The sequence below is a fragment of the Crocuta crocuta genome, unplaced genomic scaffold (genome assembly GCF_008692635.1).
Source record: "Crocuta crocuta isolate KB4526 unplaced genomic scaffold, BGI_CrCroc_1.0 scaffold204, whole genome shotgun sequence".
Lineage (NCBI taxonomy): Eukaryota > Metazoa > Chordata > Mammalia > Carnivora > Hyaenidae > Crocuta > Crocuta crocuta.
Genome location: NW_027529603.1, coordinates 1098873 through 1114633, shown reverse-complemented (window position 1 = coordinate 1114633; position 15761 = coordinate 1098873). Strand labels below are relative to the sequence as shown.

The window sequence follows — 15761 nt, the reverse complement described above, 5'->3', positions numbered from 1 at the left end:
AGATGCAGAATCTGAAGCAGGCTCCAGGTTCTGAGCTGTCAGAACAGAGCCCGACGCAGGGCTCAAACCCACGGACCATGAGATCATGACCTGAGCTCAAGTTGGACGCTTAACCGACTGAGCCACCTAGGCGCCCCAACATGACAATGTTCTGGGTGAACTTACTCTAAAACCTACAAATTCTTCTATCCTACTGTCATGACAGTGACAAATACAATTTTCCCCACGCTTGTCTTCATGTTTAACTTTGAGCAAATTTGTAAGCACAAGTTAATATTTTAAATTACATCATTAATAAATGACACATGGCCACCCAGGTGCCCTTCAATTAAGAAAGTCTTAAGAGTCATATCAGGGGCGCCTGGGTGGCTTAGTCGGTTAAGCGTCCAACTTTCGCTTAGGTCATGATCTCGCAGTTCGTGGGTTTGAGCCCCATGTCGGGCTCTGTGCTGACAGCCAGCTCAGAGCCTGGAGCCTGTTTCAGTCTGTGACTCCCTCTCTCTCTGACCCTCCCCTGCTCACGCTGTCTCTCTCTCTCCTAGAAATAAAACATTAAAAAAAAAAAAGAGTCATATCAACCAAATGCAATTGTAGATTTTATTTTGGATCCTAATGCAAACTAACAATCTGAATATGAGATACTAAGGACTTTTAAAATTGAGTGTATTTGACACATGTTACATCAGTTTCAGGTGTAGGAATTACTGCTTATTAAGTTTAAGAATAATGCAATAATGATTTTAAAAAAGAGTCCTTATTTTTTTTATTACTCCAGTATTTAGAGATCAAAGAATAAGATATCTATCTGAGTTTACCTTAAAACAATCTAATTGTGTAGAATGTAAGTTATAGGGAGTGAACCCACGAAATTTTCAGGTCATTCATAGTTAATTGGATTTTAAAATAGAAGCTGGAGTTCTCTGGACTAAAGAGAGCAAGAGAAAAGTTGAAAAAGGCATTCCAGATAGATAACAGCTTAGGTAATGGCACTGTCAAAAATTACCTATGGAGGGCTGCCTAGCTGACTCCGTCGGTGGAGCTCTGATTTCAGGGTTGGGAGTTCAAGCCCCATGTTGGGTGTAGAGATTGCTTAAACTTAAAAAAAAAAAAAAATCTTAAAAAAAGTTACCTATGGAGCAAGAACTGGAAATATAGTTGAAAAAGTTAAGAACCAGATAATGAATGGCTTTATATGCCACACTAAGAAATTTTCACTTCATTTTGTGAAAGATAGCTTCTTTCTTGCCTTCTTGCTTTCTTTCCTTCTTTTTTTTCTTTTTGGTGGTGGAGACAGGTCAGATTAGAACTGCAGGAAGGGGAGCACCTGGGTGGCTCAGTTGATTAGGCATCCAACTCCAGCTCAGGTCATGATCTCGCGATCTCGCAGTTTGAGCCCGAGCCCCACGCTGGGCTCTATGCTGACAGCTGGGAGCCTGGAGCCTTTTTCAGATCCTAGGTCTCCCTCTCTCTGCCCCTCCCCAACTCACTCTTTGTCTGCCTGTCTCTCTCAAAAATAAACACTAACAAAAAAACTTAAAAAAAAAAAGAACTTTAAAAAGGTTATTCTAGGAACATCACAGACTGGAGGGGCATAAGACAATAAAGAGGCTACTGTCACAGTGCAAGTGAGTGACAACTAATCAGTTGTCTTACATGGTGGCAGCAGGAATGAAGGAGGGGCTAAATACCAGAGACATGAGGTACTAAAAATAATTGGATATGTGAAGAGAGGAAGCAGAAATCATCTTAAATGATTTCCAGCTTCTAGGCTGGTGTGGTTGGGTAGTCAGTGTCAGTCCAATACCCAGCAAAGTGAATACAAAAAAGGCTTATGAAAAAAGGTAGAGTCCAGTTTACTGTTTAAGTCTTTAAATCAGAAATCTCTAATAGGAAGGCAAAAACTTAAGGTCTAAAGTAAAGTAAAACTTAAGGTTTAAAGACGTACACATTTTAGGATGTATTTGGTAGCTGAAACAATAACCCAGAGGAGCTTATTTATAATAATTCACACACCACAGAAATTTAACCTATTTTAAAAGTTCCCTCTCTACTCCACCTTGTTAATAATTCATTCAAGGTATATATGTAAACAGTACAAGCTAGATGTAGTTAATCTTTTATTTAGGAAACTTTATATATATTGGGGGAAAGAAATATATATATACATATTTGGCTAAACTTTACCAGAATTATTACCAGAATTAAACTTTAGCAAAATGCCTCCACATAAGGTATTATCAATGTACAAGCACAGCTTTAAAAACATACTCTTCTAATTATTCTAATTTCTTTAATGTTTTTACTTATTTCTGAGAGAGAAAGAGGGTGTGTGTGTGTGAGCAGGGGAGGGTCAGAGAGAGAGGAAGACACAGAATCTGAAGCAGAATCCAGGGTCTGAGCTGTCAGCACAGAGCCCGATGCGGGACCAGAACCCACAAACTGTGAGATCATGACCTGAGCCAAAGTTGGACACCTAGCTGACTGAGCCACCCAGGCACCCCTAATTATCCTGATTTTTAAAGCATCAAGAGCAACATGAGAATATTCATAACATTTACAGTTGCTATTTTAAAATTCTCTACTTTATAAGAAATTCTAAAATGCACTTCTAGTCTAGTTTTAAAAGATCTAATGTCATCTGATACTCTAAAAAGGCTAAACAGAAACTGGGTTTAATTATTTTGTTTTATTTCCTTTAATTTTCCACATGAGGTTTAGCAGTCTTTATCTTCATTAGACTACAGAGGTCCAGGTTGCAGGTTTTGGTAATGCCTCTCACTATCATCGTTCTAAAATTCTTAACCTCTCCTAAAAAGGATTATAGTATTTAAATTACAAGAGGAGCCCTACACAAAGATCATCATTTGCTATAATACAATATAATCAAGATTTCAATCTTTTTTTTTTTGTTTTTGTTTTAAGAGACAGAGAGCAAGCAAAGGAGCAGAGAGGGAGACACAAAATCTGAAGCAGGCTCCAGCACAGAGGCTGATGCGGGGCTCGAACCCACAGACTGTGATATCATGACCCAAGCCAAAGTCAGACACCTAACCGACCAAGTCACCCAGGCGCCCCTCAAGATTTCAATCTTAATTTTTAGCTAATCTTCAGTCATCAAGTGGTGCCTGGGTGGCTCTGTTGGTTAAGCATCAAACCTTGGCTCAAGTCATGATCTCACAGTTTGTGGGTTCAAGTCCCGCATTAGGCTCTATGCCAACAGCGTAGAGCCTGCTTGGGATTCTCTCTCCCTCTCTCCCTGCCCCTCCCCAACTCACACTCTCAAAATAAGTAAATAAATTTAAAAAAAACCTTCGATCATCAAGAACATTAGACCTAATTGACGCAATTATAGATAAAATGTCAAAATCCAAATAAAATGCCATTTCTTCCCAAAAGGGAAAGCACAACGACAGTAACTAAGCAGTCCAAATACTTAGCCACTTTAGTCCACCCCATGTCATAGACTATAGGCTGAACCACTTAAGGTCTATGGAGAAAATTCAGATACCAGTAATTCCTTGAATTTGCATGCATAATTTGGAGAAGGGGGGGCTGCCATCTCAAAAGATAAGCATTTATTCTTTTAGGTTCTATGCCAAATGCTAAGGAAATTCAAAGATCCAGTGGCATTTCTTTCTTTAATTTGCTTTTATTTTATTTTGAGAGAGAGCGCACATGCACAAGCAGGGGAAAGGGGCAGAGGGAAAGAATCTCAAGCAGGTTCCACACTCAGCATGGAGCCCTAGACTGGGCTCAATCCCACCATCCTGGAATCATGACCTGTGCCAACATCAAAAGTCGGATGCTCAACCGAGCCACCCAGGCACCCCTCCAGTAGCATTTCTTAAAGAGCTCATAATCTAAAAGTATTTAGACTCACACACTACTAGATGATCCCAACAGAAAAAAATCTTAAAGCTAGAAATAGCTGATTTCCTTAATACAATATTTACACATCCTCAAGTAACTTTTCCAGTTTTACAACTTACTAGCACTATTTTTAATTTAAGGAAACTTTCGGTACATAACTTACTCCATAATTTACCAAAAAAATCTTCAGGAAAAAGTTACATAAGGTGGAGATTTAATTCAAAACTTGGGAAGTACGCTAATTTTAAAGTCCTTTTAACAGAAGATTCTTTGACTCTTAAATCTAAATTCTACATAATTTCTGTATCTTCAATAAGACATTTCTTTCTTTGTATAGCAAATTTTGTCATTCTTATTCAGAGTAAATGCTGAACTATGATTAACAAATTCCAAAGAACATGGGGTGGGAACCCTGAGGACATTAGTTACACCTGTTGTTGTTGTTGTTTTTTTTTGTTTTTTACCTTTTTATTTATTTCTAGGAGAGAGAGAGAGAGAGAGACGGCATGAGCAGGGGAGGGTCAGAGAGAGACGGAGACACAGACTCTGAAACAGGCTCCAGGCTCTGAGCTGGCAGTCAGCACAGAGCCCGACGCGGGGCTCGAACCCACAAACCACGAGATCATGACCTAAGCGAAAGTCGGACGCTTAACCTATTAAGCCACCCAGGAGCCCCTGTTGTTGTTGTTTTTAACATTAGCACTGAAGTTTTTCCACAGGGCTTAGTCCTTAACAGCTTGAATACATCATTATCCTTGTTTAGCCAATAGGGGAAATGGCAGTTGAGTGATTAAGATTAAGAAGGGCCTAAGTGTTTTGTTTTTTTTTTAAACTCAACTACCAGAATTCAAATGAGCCTTGCCCACTTCAGAGCAAATACCTCAGGAGGCTGGCTATATACCTACTCCAACAATGCTACACCCACATTGCTCAAAACAATTCAGAATTTTTTGAGAACTGCCTTCAGAGTCTATTGTACAACTTTGTACTGCCTTTGTTAATGGCTAATCTTTACTTCTATATAGTGTAGACTTTTGTTTCATTTAATATCCAAAACTGATTCAGTGAGATTCAATTTGGTAAATAGGGTAAATAACCTGAGTAATACTATTTTTGAATCAAAAATGACAAGTGTGGGGCACCTGGGTGGCTCAGTCAGGTGAGTGTTTAACTCTTGAATTCAAGGGCCGGGAGATCTTGACCTGAGCCAAAATCAAGAGTAGGACACCTAACCTTGACTGAGTCACCCAGGTACCCCTGGTTTCTAAATTTTTAAGTCATGCTACTTCTACAAAGGATTACTAGATAGTGCCCCAACTGCTGTAACTTTGCCAATTCTTAATATTATCTTATAAATGGGGCCACAGTTATTTTCAACAAGACAGTAATCATTCAATATTTACAAACTGAATTACTATGTGTGTTACTAAGTGAGCCACACAATCCAAATTACTTCATGGAATTTAATCCTCAAATTAAACATCAGCTTCCCATGCAGCAAACACAGCAAAGCAGATAAATAATGAATTACAAAATTTGGAAATCCAGACACAAAATAGATGAAGATGTTACCGGAGGTAGGAATACATCACTTAACACACTCAAATGAAAGAACAACTAAAAAAGTTTTAACCTTAATCTGCTCAAGTTTCCTATGGTGCCTGAATAAATATACTAGGAAAAGTGTTACAGCATTTAAAAAAAATTTTTTTTAACGTTTATTTAGTTTTGAGAGAAAGACAGCACAGGTCAAGGGCAGAGAGACAGAGGATCCCAAGCAGGCTCTGCACTTGACAGCAGAGAGTCTGATGCCAGGCTAGAACTCAACCACCATGAGTTTATGACTTGAGCCAAAGTGGGACCTCAAAAGACTGAGCCACCCAGGTGCTTCCCCCCACCAAAGGCATTATTATTTTAAAAGCATAAACCATGGGGTGCTTGGGTGGCTCAGTTGTTTAAGTGCTGGACTTCTGATTTCCACTCGGGTCATGATCTCACAGTTCATGAGATCCAGCCTCACGGCGGGCTCTGCACTGACAGCATAGAGCCTGCTTGGGATTCTCTCTCAGCCTTCTACTGCCCTCCCCTGCTTGCTCCCTCTCAAAATAAACAAACATTTTAAAAATGTTTTAATTTATAAAAAATTTTATAAAAATAAAATCATAAGCCAAACCTGCACTAAGAAATTTAACTTCTATCATCCTCCCACAATCATTTTCTGCAAGAGATATATTATTCCTAATCCCAAACGTAGTTTTCTTAGACTTCTATTTCTCAACAGTAGCACTAACCCACTCCCCCCTTAAAGTAATGATTAAGTTACGATTAAAGGAACAGATCTGCCAATAAAAAAAAAATCATTCTGCAATAGGATTTATCATTCTCTAATTGAAGTAATCCAAAACAAAAAAAAAAATCTCCTTTTTCCAGTGTACTTAAGATATAAACCGACATGGGGCGCTGGGGTGGCTCAGTCAGTTGGGCATCTGACTTCGGCTCAGGTCATGATCTCGCGGTCTGTGGATTCGAGCCCCGCATTGGGCTCTGTGCTGACATCTCAGAGCTTGGAGCCTGTTTCAGATTCTGTGACTCCCTCTCTCTGTGCCCCTCCCCAGCTCCTGCTCTGTCTCTCTCTGTCTCAAAAATAAATAAACATTAAAAAAGATTTTAAAAAAAAAGATATAAACTGACATCATGATAACAATCTTGCTCCAAAATTTGGAGGGGAAGATTACCCTTGTGACCTTTAAACTTAAGTAAAGTTTTAATCAGTTCCTTATAAAAACTCTGTAACTGATTTTCTCTAATATTTACTAATTTTTCTGAGAGCATGTGCACACATGGGCAAACAAGAGCAAGGAAGAGAATCCCAAGCAAGCTCTTCACTGACAGTGCAGAACCATCAGGGGCTGATCCTATGAACCAGAAGACCACGACCTGAGCTGAAATCAAATCAGATGCTCACCAACTGACCCACCCAAGCGGCCCCATAAATTTGATTTTCTTAAAGCTCCACTTTTATACCTTCAAACATATCCTACGTGGTAAAAGATCTCAGTAAAAGAATAACACAGGCTTCAGAGTCCAGCAGTCTGGTACAATTTGGTATCAAAACTTTCTAGCTGAAGACCCCTGGGCAACTTAAATGAGCTGTGTGTGACTCATTTTCCCTATATGAGGGTAACAGTAACCACACCTCACAGGATTATGAAATATTCTCTGTAAAGGATGTGGCACATGGTAAGCACTCAATAAATGTTATGTACTAATACCTATAATACAGTACTAAGTATAGTAGGGTGTATCTGCGATGAGATATGGCATTCAAAGTTTTTAGTACATTTCTGTGCTTGGTTTTTAATATGTTTTAAGTATTTATTCTACTTACCTTGCCGACAGGCTCACAACATTAATTCAATTTACTACTTGTATTATAACAAGAACATTTTTATATTTGTTATTAAAACAAATCAAGTTAAAGTGTTTAAAGTGGACTATTCACTATGGATCTTAAATATGTTTTTCAGAATTTGAATTTTCCAATTTTAATATGGAATATTTATATATCAAGCCTTGGGAATCTAAACTAAAATTACGTCTTTAGTTTGGTATCTATCATTCCATTCACTTCAGACTCACCTCATTTAAAGGTACATAAGCATATGGGGCACCTGGGTGGCTCAGTCAGTTAAACCTCCGACTTCGGCTCAGGTCATGATCTCATGGTTCGTGGGTTTGAGCCCCATGTTGGGCTCTGTGCTGACTGCTGGCTCAGAACCTGGAGCCTGTTTCAGATTCTGTGTCTCCCCCTCTCTCTGACCTTCCCCTGCTCATGCTCTCTCTCTCTCTCTCAGAAATAAAAACATTAAAAAAAAAGTTTAAAGATACATAAGCATAAACTCTGAATAACACATTTCTTACTGAATAAAGTTGATATAAAATAGTTCTGTGTTGGCAGAACACATCCAAAAAGGCTCAGTCTTGCTCAAACATTTCTGTAGTTGTATGTGAAACACTCCAAAAGAAGTTCAGGAACATAAAAGAATTAGGTATTTTAACTATGACCTTCCAGCAAGGTGGAATTCTGATAGTCCTAAACCCTGAATTATAACTCTTCCTGTTATTTTCCCCTAACTAGATTAGCAGAGGTGGACCAATTTAATAGATGGCCTACTTTATTTCACTGGTCTCCCACAAGACAGGTTCTTCTGGAAACTTAAAGTAGGATTAGTAATACTAAATGGCAAAGATGGAACAGACATTTTATCATGATAGATTGTGGTTATGCTGGCAAATAAAAGGTTTGATTTAGGAGCACCTGGGTGGCTCAATCCATTGAGTGTCTGACTTTAGCTCAGGTCATGATCTTGTGGTTCATGAGTTCAAACCCCACAGACTTGCTGCTGTCAAACCTGTCAGCAAAGAGCCCGCTTAGGATCCTTTGTCCCCCTCTCTCTGCACCACCCCCCTCACTTGTGCTCTCCCAAAAAAAAACAAATATTTTTAAAAAATAATTAAAAGTGGTACAACCTTTTAAAAAATAAAAAGGTTTGATTTAAACTACCATTTACAATTGTGTGAATAACACCCACACCTCATATTTTAAAGTCTGCACAAAGATTTTAAGATTACTCATATAAGCTCTAAGGTTACCTATCCTAACACTTTCCCCTTACTATTACTATCTATATGTTACTCTTCATACCAGGCTTTGCCTTTGATGAATACTCAGTATTATTTACTAACACAAATCACTGAAAAACAGGAATCAACATGCTGCAAACAAAATCTTAACTAGGGCTTAAATCCTTCATTAAAAAAGAAACAATACTTATTTTATCAAATTTAAGACACTGATGCTGGCATTGAAAAAAATCTTTATTAGAGGATTTCAGTGGGAGGTTCTCTCACAACTAGATCTCAAATACCACCACTTGGCTGATGGGATTTAAGACTTCATGGGGGGTGCCTGGGTGGCTCATTTGGTTAAGCATCTGACTTTGGCTCAGGTCATGATCTCATGGTAGGTGAGTTTGAGCCGCGCATCAGGCTCTGCACTGACAGCAAAAAAAGTCTGCTTCAGATCCTCTACTCTCTCTATCTCTGCCCCTCCCCCGAGCTCGCTCGCGCACTCTCAGGCCTGATCTCTCTCAAAAATAAACATTTAAGAAAAAAAACCAAAAAAAACGCAAGACTTCATGGATTTTAAGACACATCCCAATTTTCAACAAGTTAAAAAACTAAAAAAAAAAAGAAAGAAAAAGAAAAAGAAAAAGAAAAAACATCTTGGACTCAACCTAACATGGTAAAAGAATGTTCTATAAAATACTGAGATGCGGGGCACCTGGATGGCTCAGGTGGTTGAGTGGCCAACTTTGGCTCAGGTTGCAATTTCACAGTTTTGAGAGTTCAAGCCCCTATTCGGGCTTGCTGCTGTCCTCACAGAGCCCACTTCAGACCCTCTGCCCCCCTCTCTCTGCTCCTCCCCCTCTCAAAAATAAAAAATAAACATTAAAAAATATTGGGGCACCTGGGTGGCTCAGTTGGTTAAGTGCTTGACTTCAGCTCAGGTCAGGATCTCACAGTTGGTAGGTTCGACACCCGCATCAAGCTCTGTGCTGACCGCTCAGAGCCTGGAGCCTGCTTCAGATTGTGTCTCCCCTTTCTCTCTGCCCCTCCTGCCTTTATGCTCTGTATCTCTCCCTCAAAAATAAACAAACATTAAAAGAAATTTTTTTAAGTACTGAGATGCTATACTTTTGCCATGGGTGGTGGGAGGAACACTAAAACTACATTTACTACAGTAATGCCCCAAACCACTGGACATTAACTATGTTTCCATTTATAGTGTTGCCTTATAGTGTCCACTCAGCACTCTTTTAAGTTTAACTTCCAGAAATGGTTACAGCTAAAAGCACTAAGAAGTATCCATTCTCAAAGTGTCTGAGAAATAATTAAGAAATAAGATATTTTTGGGGCACCTGGGTGGCTTAGTCAGTTAAGCATCCGACTTTCGCTTAGGTCATGATCTCACGGTTTGTGGGTTCGAGCCCCGCGTCGGGCTCTGTGCTGACTGCCAGCTCAGAGCCTGGAGCCTGTTTCAGAGTCTGTGACTCCCTCTCTCTCTGACCCTCCCCTGCTCACGCTGTCTCTCTCTCTCTCCTAGAAATAAATAAAACATTAAAAAAAATGTTTTTTAAAAGAAATAAGATATTTTTAACTGACAGACTCATTATACAAGTGTTTTAAAAAAAAAAAGCACTACATTTATAATTTTAAAGTTAATTGTTAAGTTACCTATCCAAATCCTTTAAAACAGGAATTCTTAACCTGTCAGTTAACCCTCTGAAAATGTATACAAACTGGGGTGTCTGGATGGCTCAGTAGAGAATCTGACTCTTGATCTGAGTCATGAGTTCAAGCCCCACTTTGGGTGCAGAGCCTACTTTAAAAAAAGAAAAAGAAAATGTACGCAAACGAGTTTACGTGTTAGTGTTTTCCCAAACAGTTTCTCAAAAGGATCCAAACAACAAAAAGACTAAGAATCACTGTCTTTAAGCCTAAGTGTCCAACAACGGACGAAGGGACCNAAACTATTTGTAAAAAAAAAAAAAAAGAATCACTGTCTTTATTTTTTTAAGTTTATTTCTTTATTTTGGGAGACAGCCCACACAAATAGGAGGGGCAGAGAGAGAGAATCCCAAGTAGGCTCCTTACGGTCAATGTGCCTGTAGAGCCTGATGCGGAGTTCAAACTCATGAAATGTGAGATTATGACCTGAGCCAAAATCAAGAGTGGGGCACTTAACCAACTGAGCCATCCAGGCACTCTTAAGAATCACAGTCTTAAAATAATTGTTTCAACTATATATTAAGAATTACAGTCACAGCGGCGCCTGGGTGGCTCAGTCCGTTAAGCATCTGACTTCGGCTCAGGTAATGAGCTCACGGTTTTTGGGTTCCCGCCTTGCGCTGGGCTTTGTGCTAACAGCTTAGAGCCTGGAGCCTGCTTCAGATACTGTCTCTTTCCCTGCCCAACCCCTGCTCATGCTCTATCTCTTAAAAATGAAAAAAAAAAAAAAGTTAAAAAGAGAAGAAAAACAAGAATTAAAGTCGCAATATAGAGTATGCTATAATCTGAAGGGCACTGCCAGGCAGTAAAGTTAAGCCTGGCAGGGTTTTTGTTGTTATTTGTTTTTGTTTTTTAAGAGGAGGCAGAAAATAGATTCATTTATTCTAGAACAAATGAAAATAATGCAGAGCCATTATTTTTAAAAAACTATCATTGAAGAGTTTCTTTAGGGGCACCTGGGTAGCAGCTGGTTAAGCATCCAACTTCAGCTCAGGTTGTAATGTCACAGTTTGTGGGTTTGAGCCCAGCATCGGGCTCTTTGCTAAGCCCACTTCAGATCCTCTGTCAGTCTGTCTCTCTCTCTCTCTAAAACTAAACTTTAGGGGCACCTGGGTGGCTCAGTCGGTTAAGTGTCCGACTTCAGCTCAGGTCATGTCTCACTTCTTGGGTTCAAGCCCCACGTCGGGCTCTGTGCCGATAGCTCAGAGCCTGGAGCCTGCTTCAGATTCTGTGTCTCCTCTCTCTGCCCCTCCCCCGCTCACACTCTGTCTCACTCTCTCAAAAATAAATAAATGTTTTAAAAAATTTTAAATAAATATAAAATAAAAATAAACTTTAAAAAAGTTTAAGTTTCTTTAATATAAATCAAGTATTAAGTCTGATAAAGAAGCTCCTATTAAAGAAAATTTTGCGTATATAATACTTTGTAAATTATCAGTTTGAAGTTTTCTAAAAATGGAAGACACTTATATTTCACTCTCAATTATTGAATAAAATTAAAACTACAAAAAGTTAACTGCAATATTTAAAGTTTTCTGTATCATTTAAACTTTTATGTTATGCACTTCATGAAAGAGGCACTATCTTTCTTTTTTTAATCTGTCCACCCAACATGGGGCTTGAACTCACAACCCCGAGATCAAGAGTCACATATTCTACCAACTGTGCCAGCCAGGTACCCCCTTAGGCACTCTCGCTTTCTGATCTCTACACTCACTAGTACCTTGCTGTCAGATAAATAATGCAGGACTTCCAAGTAGGTTCTAACCCAAAGCAGCCATTCTAAGTTATGATCATATGCAGAAATTATATGAAAAGACAATGCTTTTTAAAGTAATGAGGTGAACTTGTTAAAAATCATCATTAACTAACTGCTCACTTGATCAACAATTTATTCTTCCATTAACAATAAAATCCCAACTTGCTCCACAGTAGCAAAATTATGTTCAGAGGTGTTCTTTATTCCAAGTGATATCCCTACTTTGTGTTTTGTAATGATTGACCCCTAGAGGAAAAAGTCGAAGCAGCAAAGAAGTTCACTCAGTAAGTCTAAGAGATCAAGAAACTGGACAAAAAGCAGGGCCAAGAAAGATTTTAGAATATCCAGAAAAACAGGAAGAAACTACCTTTGCCCATCATACATCCAAACTCCCCCTACTCCAGCCCAAAGCTAAAAATCACAGACTTAAGAGATTTAAAAAAGACAAGATGAATCAAAAATAAATTTGTGAAATACAGGTCTCACAAGTCTCTACCACAACAGATGCCATAGTTAGAACAGACTGGAGCCAACTATTTCATGGTGAAAAAGATCAGTAAGAAGCCTATTAATATGTAAATGTTAAAGGAGTAACATTATGAAAAATTTAATGAATGGTGGTTCCACTGCCTTTAGAAACTACAACCCAAAATAAAGAATTTAACTTGAAAATAAATTATACTAAATGTTCAAGAACTATCATTTGATAAGGGAGAACAGTGGTAGAAAAAGGTCTGTGCCAACTTTAAACTGCAGCTGTAGTGGAACACACTAAAAGCCTTGTTTTATGACAAAAGCAGTGAAATAAAAAACAATGGTTTTAGACCTACCACTAGTGTCAAATGCTCATGACCATAACTTTGGCTTTTTCCAATGGAAGGCTTTTGGGATAAAAGACCATACAATAAGGAATAAAATAGAAAACAAAATTGACAAAATTCTCACACAAGCCTAAAACATAAGGGGCGCCTGGGTGGCTCCCAGGTCATCCTTATGTGACTTCGGCTCAGGTCATGATCTCACAGTTCGTGGGTTCGAGCCCCGCGTCGGGCTCTGTGCTGACAGCTAGCTCATAGCCTGGAGTCGGCTTCGGATTCCACGTCTCCCTCTCTCTGACCCTCCCCTGCTCACGCTGTCTCTCTCTCTCTCTCTCTCGGAGATAAATAAAACATTAAAATAAATAAATAAATAAAATTTTTAAGAAGACTAAAACATAAAACTTGTCTAAGAATTTTCATACATTTTAAAACATCACAATAGAAGATTAAGAAATCTAACGTATACAATGAAATTCAAGCATTCTTTCTAAATAGGACTGAAATTACAAAGCATTTAACTGAAATCAATGTATGCTACAGTAGGGAAACCGCTCCCCAAACTACCTCTTTCAGACTGAGAGGATTCTCCACAGTGCTTTTCCTGTTCCTTCAGCAAAAACACTACAATTTGCAACCCATTATTTCCTTTCACATAGAGTTGGGGTTTTTTTTTTTTAGACAGAGATTATTCTAATTAGTACCCACTCACCTTGACTATCAATTATCCCAAACAATGACACTTTATGGAAATTAAACTGTATGTCACTAAATTTGGCGAGCAGACGCAGCAATACCTTCCCCAATTTGTCACTAATAACTTGTACATTAATATATGCATCTAAAAAATATCAGTGTAGGGTGACCACAAAAGATTAAGCATATAGTTGGTAAGGGCACTGCTGTAAAAATGTACTTTTACTAGGTATTCACCATCACAGGCATGAATATTAAACATCCCCCTGTCAATTCTTCACATTTTCTACAAAGTTGACCCAATTTCAAAGCTGACACTTAAGTTTCTACCTTTAGAAGGATAGAAAAACAAAAGTAATTGGCTGGTCCTAAAAATGTACATCATAACTACATGACTAAGATACTCATTTAAAACTTATGCCAAGATAGCCCCTCCCTTCAAAACAAACCAAGACTGACTCACTGCTCTATTTTACTTAATTTTGGAAATAAAATTAAATGGATTCCTTAACACTAATTTCCTGTCTCTGCCTCCACCATTTGAAACATTCCACCTTCAATCTGTGATCATTCCTACAAAATGATAAAAATAAAAACAAAAAATTCTCCGTATCTTCAAGTTATTTACGTTGGGATAAAAAACAATGATACAGTGGAATGAAAATAACCACTGTTCTAAAATCATGGGTGGCTATGGAACAGTCCTACTCAGTGAGACCATCTTACCTCAGATGATACTTTTCATCTGAGACCACCCCATTTGCTAAAGCTAACCACCTGAGCAAAACGTTTCAATTTTGTCTTCCTAAAGTGGGAAACTATCAATCTCCGGTACACGTTCCACTGTCTACAGATATTTCTACATGGCGGGGGGAGGGGGGGGAAGCTAGTAAAGTTGGTGGCAGGGTGAGGACAAAGGGCATTTGAAACACCACTGAAGTCAACAGAGAAAAGAGAACAGAAAGGGGGCTAAATAGCGTTCCCTCAAGTCAGATAAAGGCCAGAAAACGCACCCTTGTTTACCACCCCTAGGGTCCTATTCATTACCGCCCACTGGAATGCAAAGTTGTAACTACCAACAGCGCAGGAAGCCCATCTAATCCCCAAAGTGTCAGGTCACTAGGCAGCTTCAGGAATGACAGACTAATACCCTTCCCCCACCCCCCAAAAAAGAAAGGTCCAATCCAGTAAGTGCAGGTCACTTTGCCCTCTGGGGCAGTTCCAGCCGGCGCGGGGAAGGTTCTGATGGGGAGCCGAGAAAGGAAAGACCACCTTTCTTCCCACACACCCTCAGCTGGGGAAACAAAACAAAGACAGCCCTCCTCCGCCGGTAGCCACTACCCTAGCCAGAGAGGTTTTCCTATTTCCCGGTGCAGTCTGGCCGCCCGCCCCCGCCCCCATGACAAAGAAAAGGCACTTGGTGAGCAAGGCCTTCCTGCTTCCACGAATGGGGGGAGGGGGGCTGCCGAGGTGAGGAGCCCCCTCTACACACTCGCGCTCGCACTCTTGGCCCCGCAAGCGGCAGGGAGCTGAGGCCTCGGCCTGAGGAAGTGAGGGCTGGGAGGGGTGGGGGTACCTTGAAGTAGCCGCCTTCGTAGAGGGTGTTGGGGGGTCCGAAGATGGCAACCTCCCAGTTGTAGAGGTCGGACTCATCCACCAGGGTGATCCGGAAGCCCTCCACCGGCTCCTCCTGCAGGGATTTCAGCTCGAGCATCAGGGCCTTCTGCGAGCTGGTCATCTGCTGCTGGGCCATCACGGCGGCGGCGCCGGGCCGGAGCCCCAGTCCTCTCGCACCGGCCGGGCCGGACCAGGCNCCCGGGCCGCACCGGGCTCCTGTCTTCACACACCCGGCGGGCCGGACCAGGCCCCAGACGGCCCGTGGGCCGGCCCGGGTCCTCCTCACACACGACGCGGGCCGGACCAGGCCCTTTTCCTCACACTCGGGCCAGGTGGGGGGAGGGGNGACGCGCGCGCGCGCGCCCCTCCCTCCCCCGCCCTGCTCTCCCTCCTCCTCCTCTCCCTTCCCCGCCTCCTCTCCGCCACCAGGCGCGGTGGCGGCGCTTTGTGACGCGGACGCGTGTCCCCCGCCCTTAAAGGGCTAAGCGACTGTGGGGGCGGAGGGTAGCCACAGGGGATGCCCTTGGCCCCAAAATGACTGTTGTGCGGCTCGGCGCCGCGGTTCCCGAGGAGCTCCCGGGAAGGGACCACTGGTCGTAGAACTGCCAAGCGCCTTCCCTTCCTCTCCTTATGTGTATCCACAGGCTTCGCAG

General features: G+C 40.8%; 1 protein-coding gene across 1 annotated transcript in view; it reads right to left on the bottom strand.

Moving 5' to 3' along the window:
- Window positions 1-15302, bottom strand: part of UBE2R2 (ubiquitin conjugating enzyme E2 R2) — a 102585-nt gene extending 87283 nt beyond the window's left edge. The window contains exon 1 of the mRNA XM_077761879.1: window positions 15068-15302. Within this exon, the coding sequence (XP_077618005.1) occupies window positions 15068-15244 (177 nt within the window). The 5' untranslated portion in view covers window positions 15245-15302. The remainder of the gene's footprint in view (window positions 1-15067) is intronic.
- Between the last annotated feature and the right edge of the window lie 459 nt (window positions 15303-15761).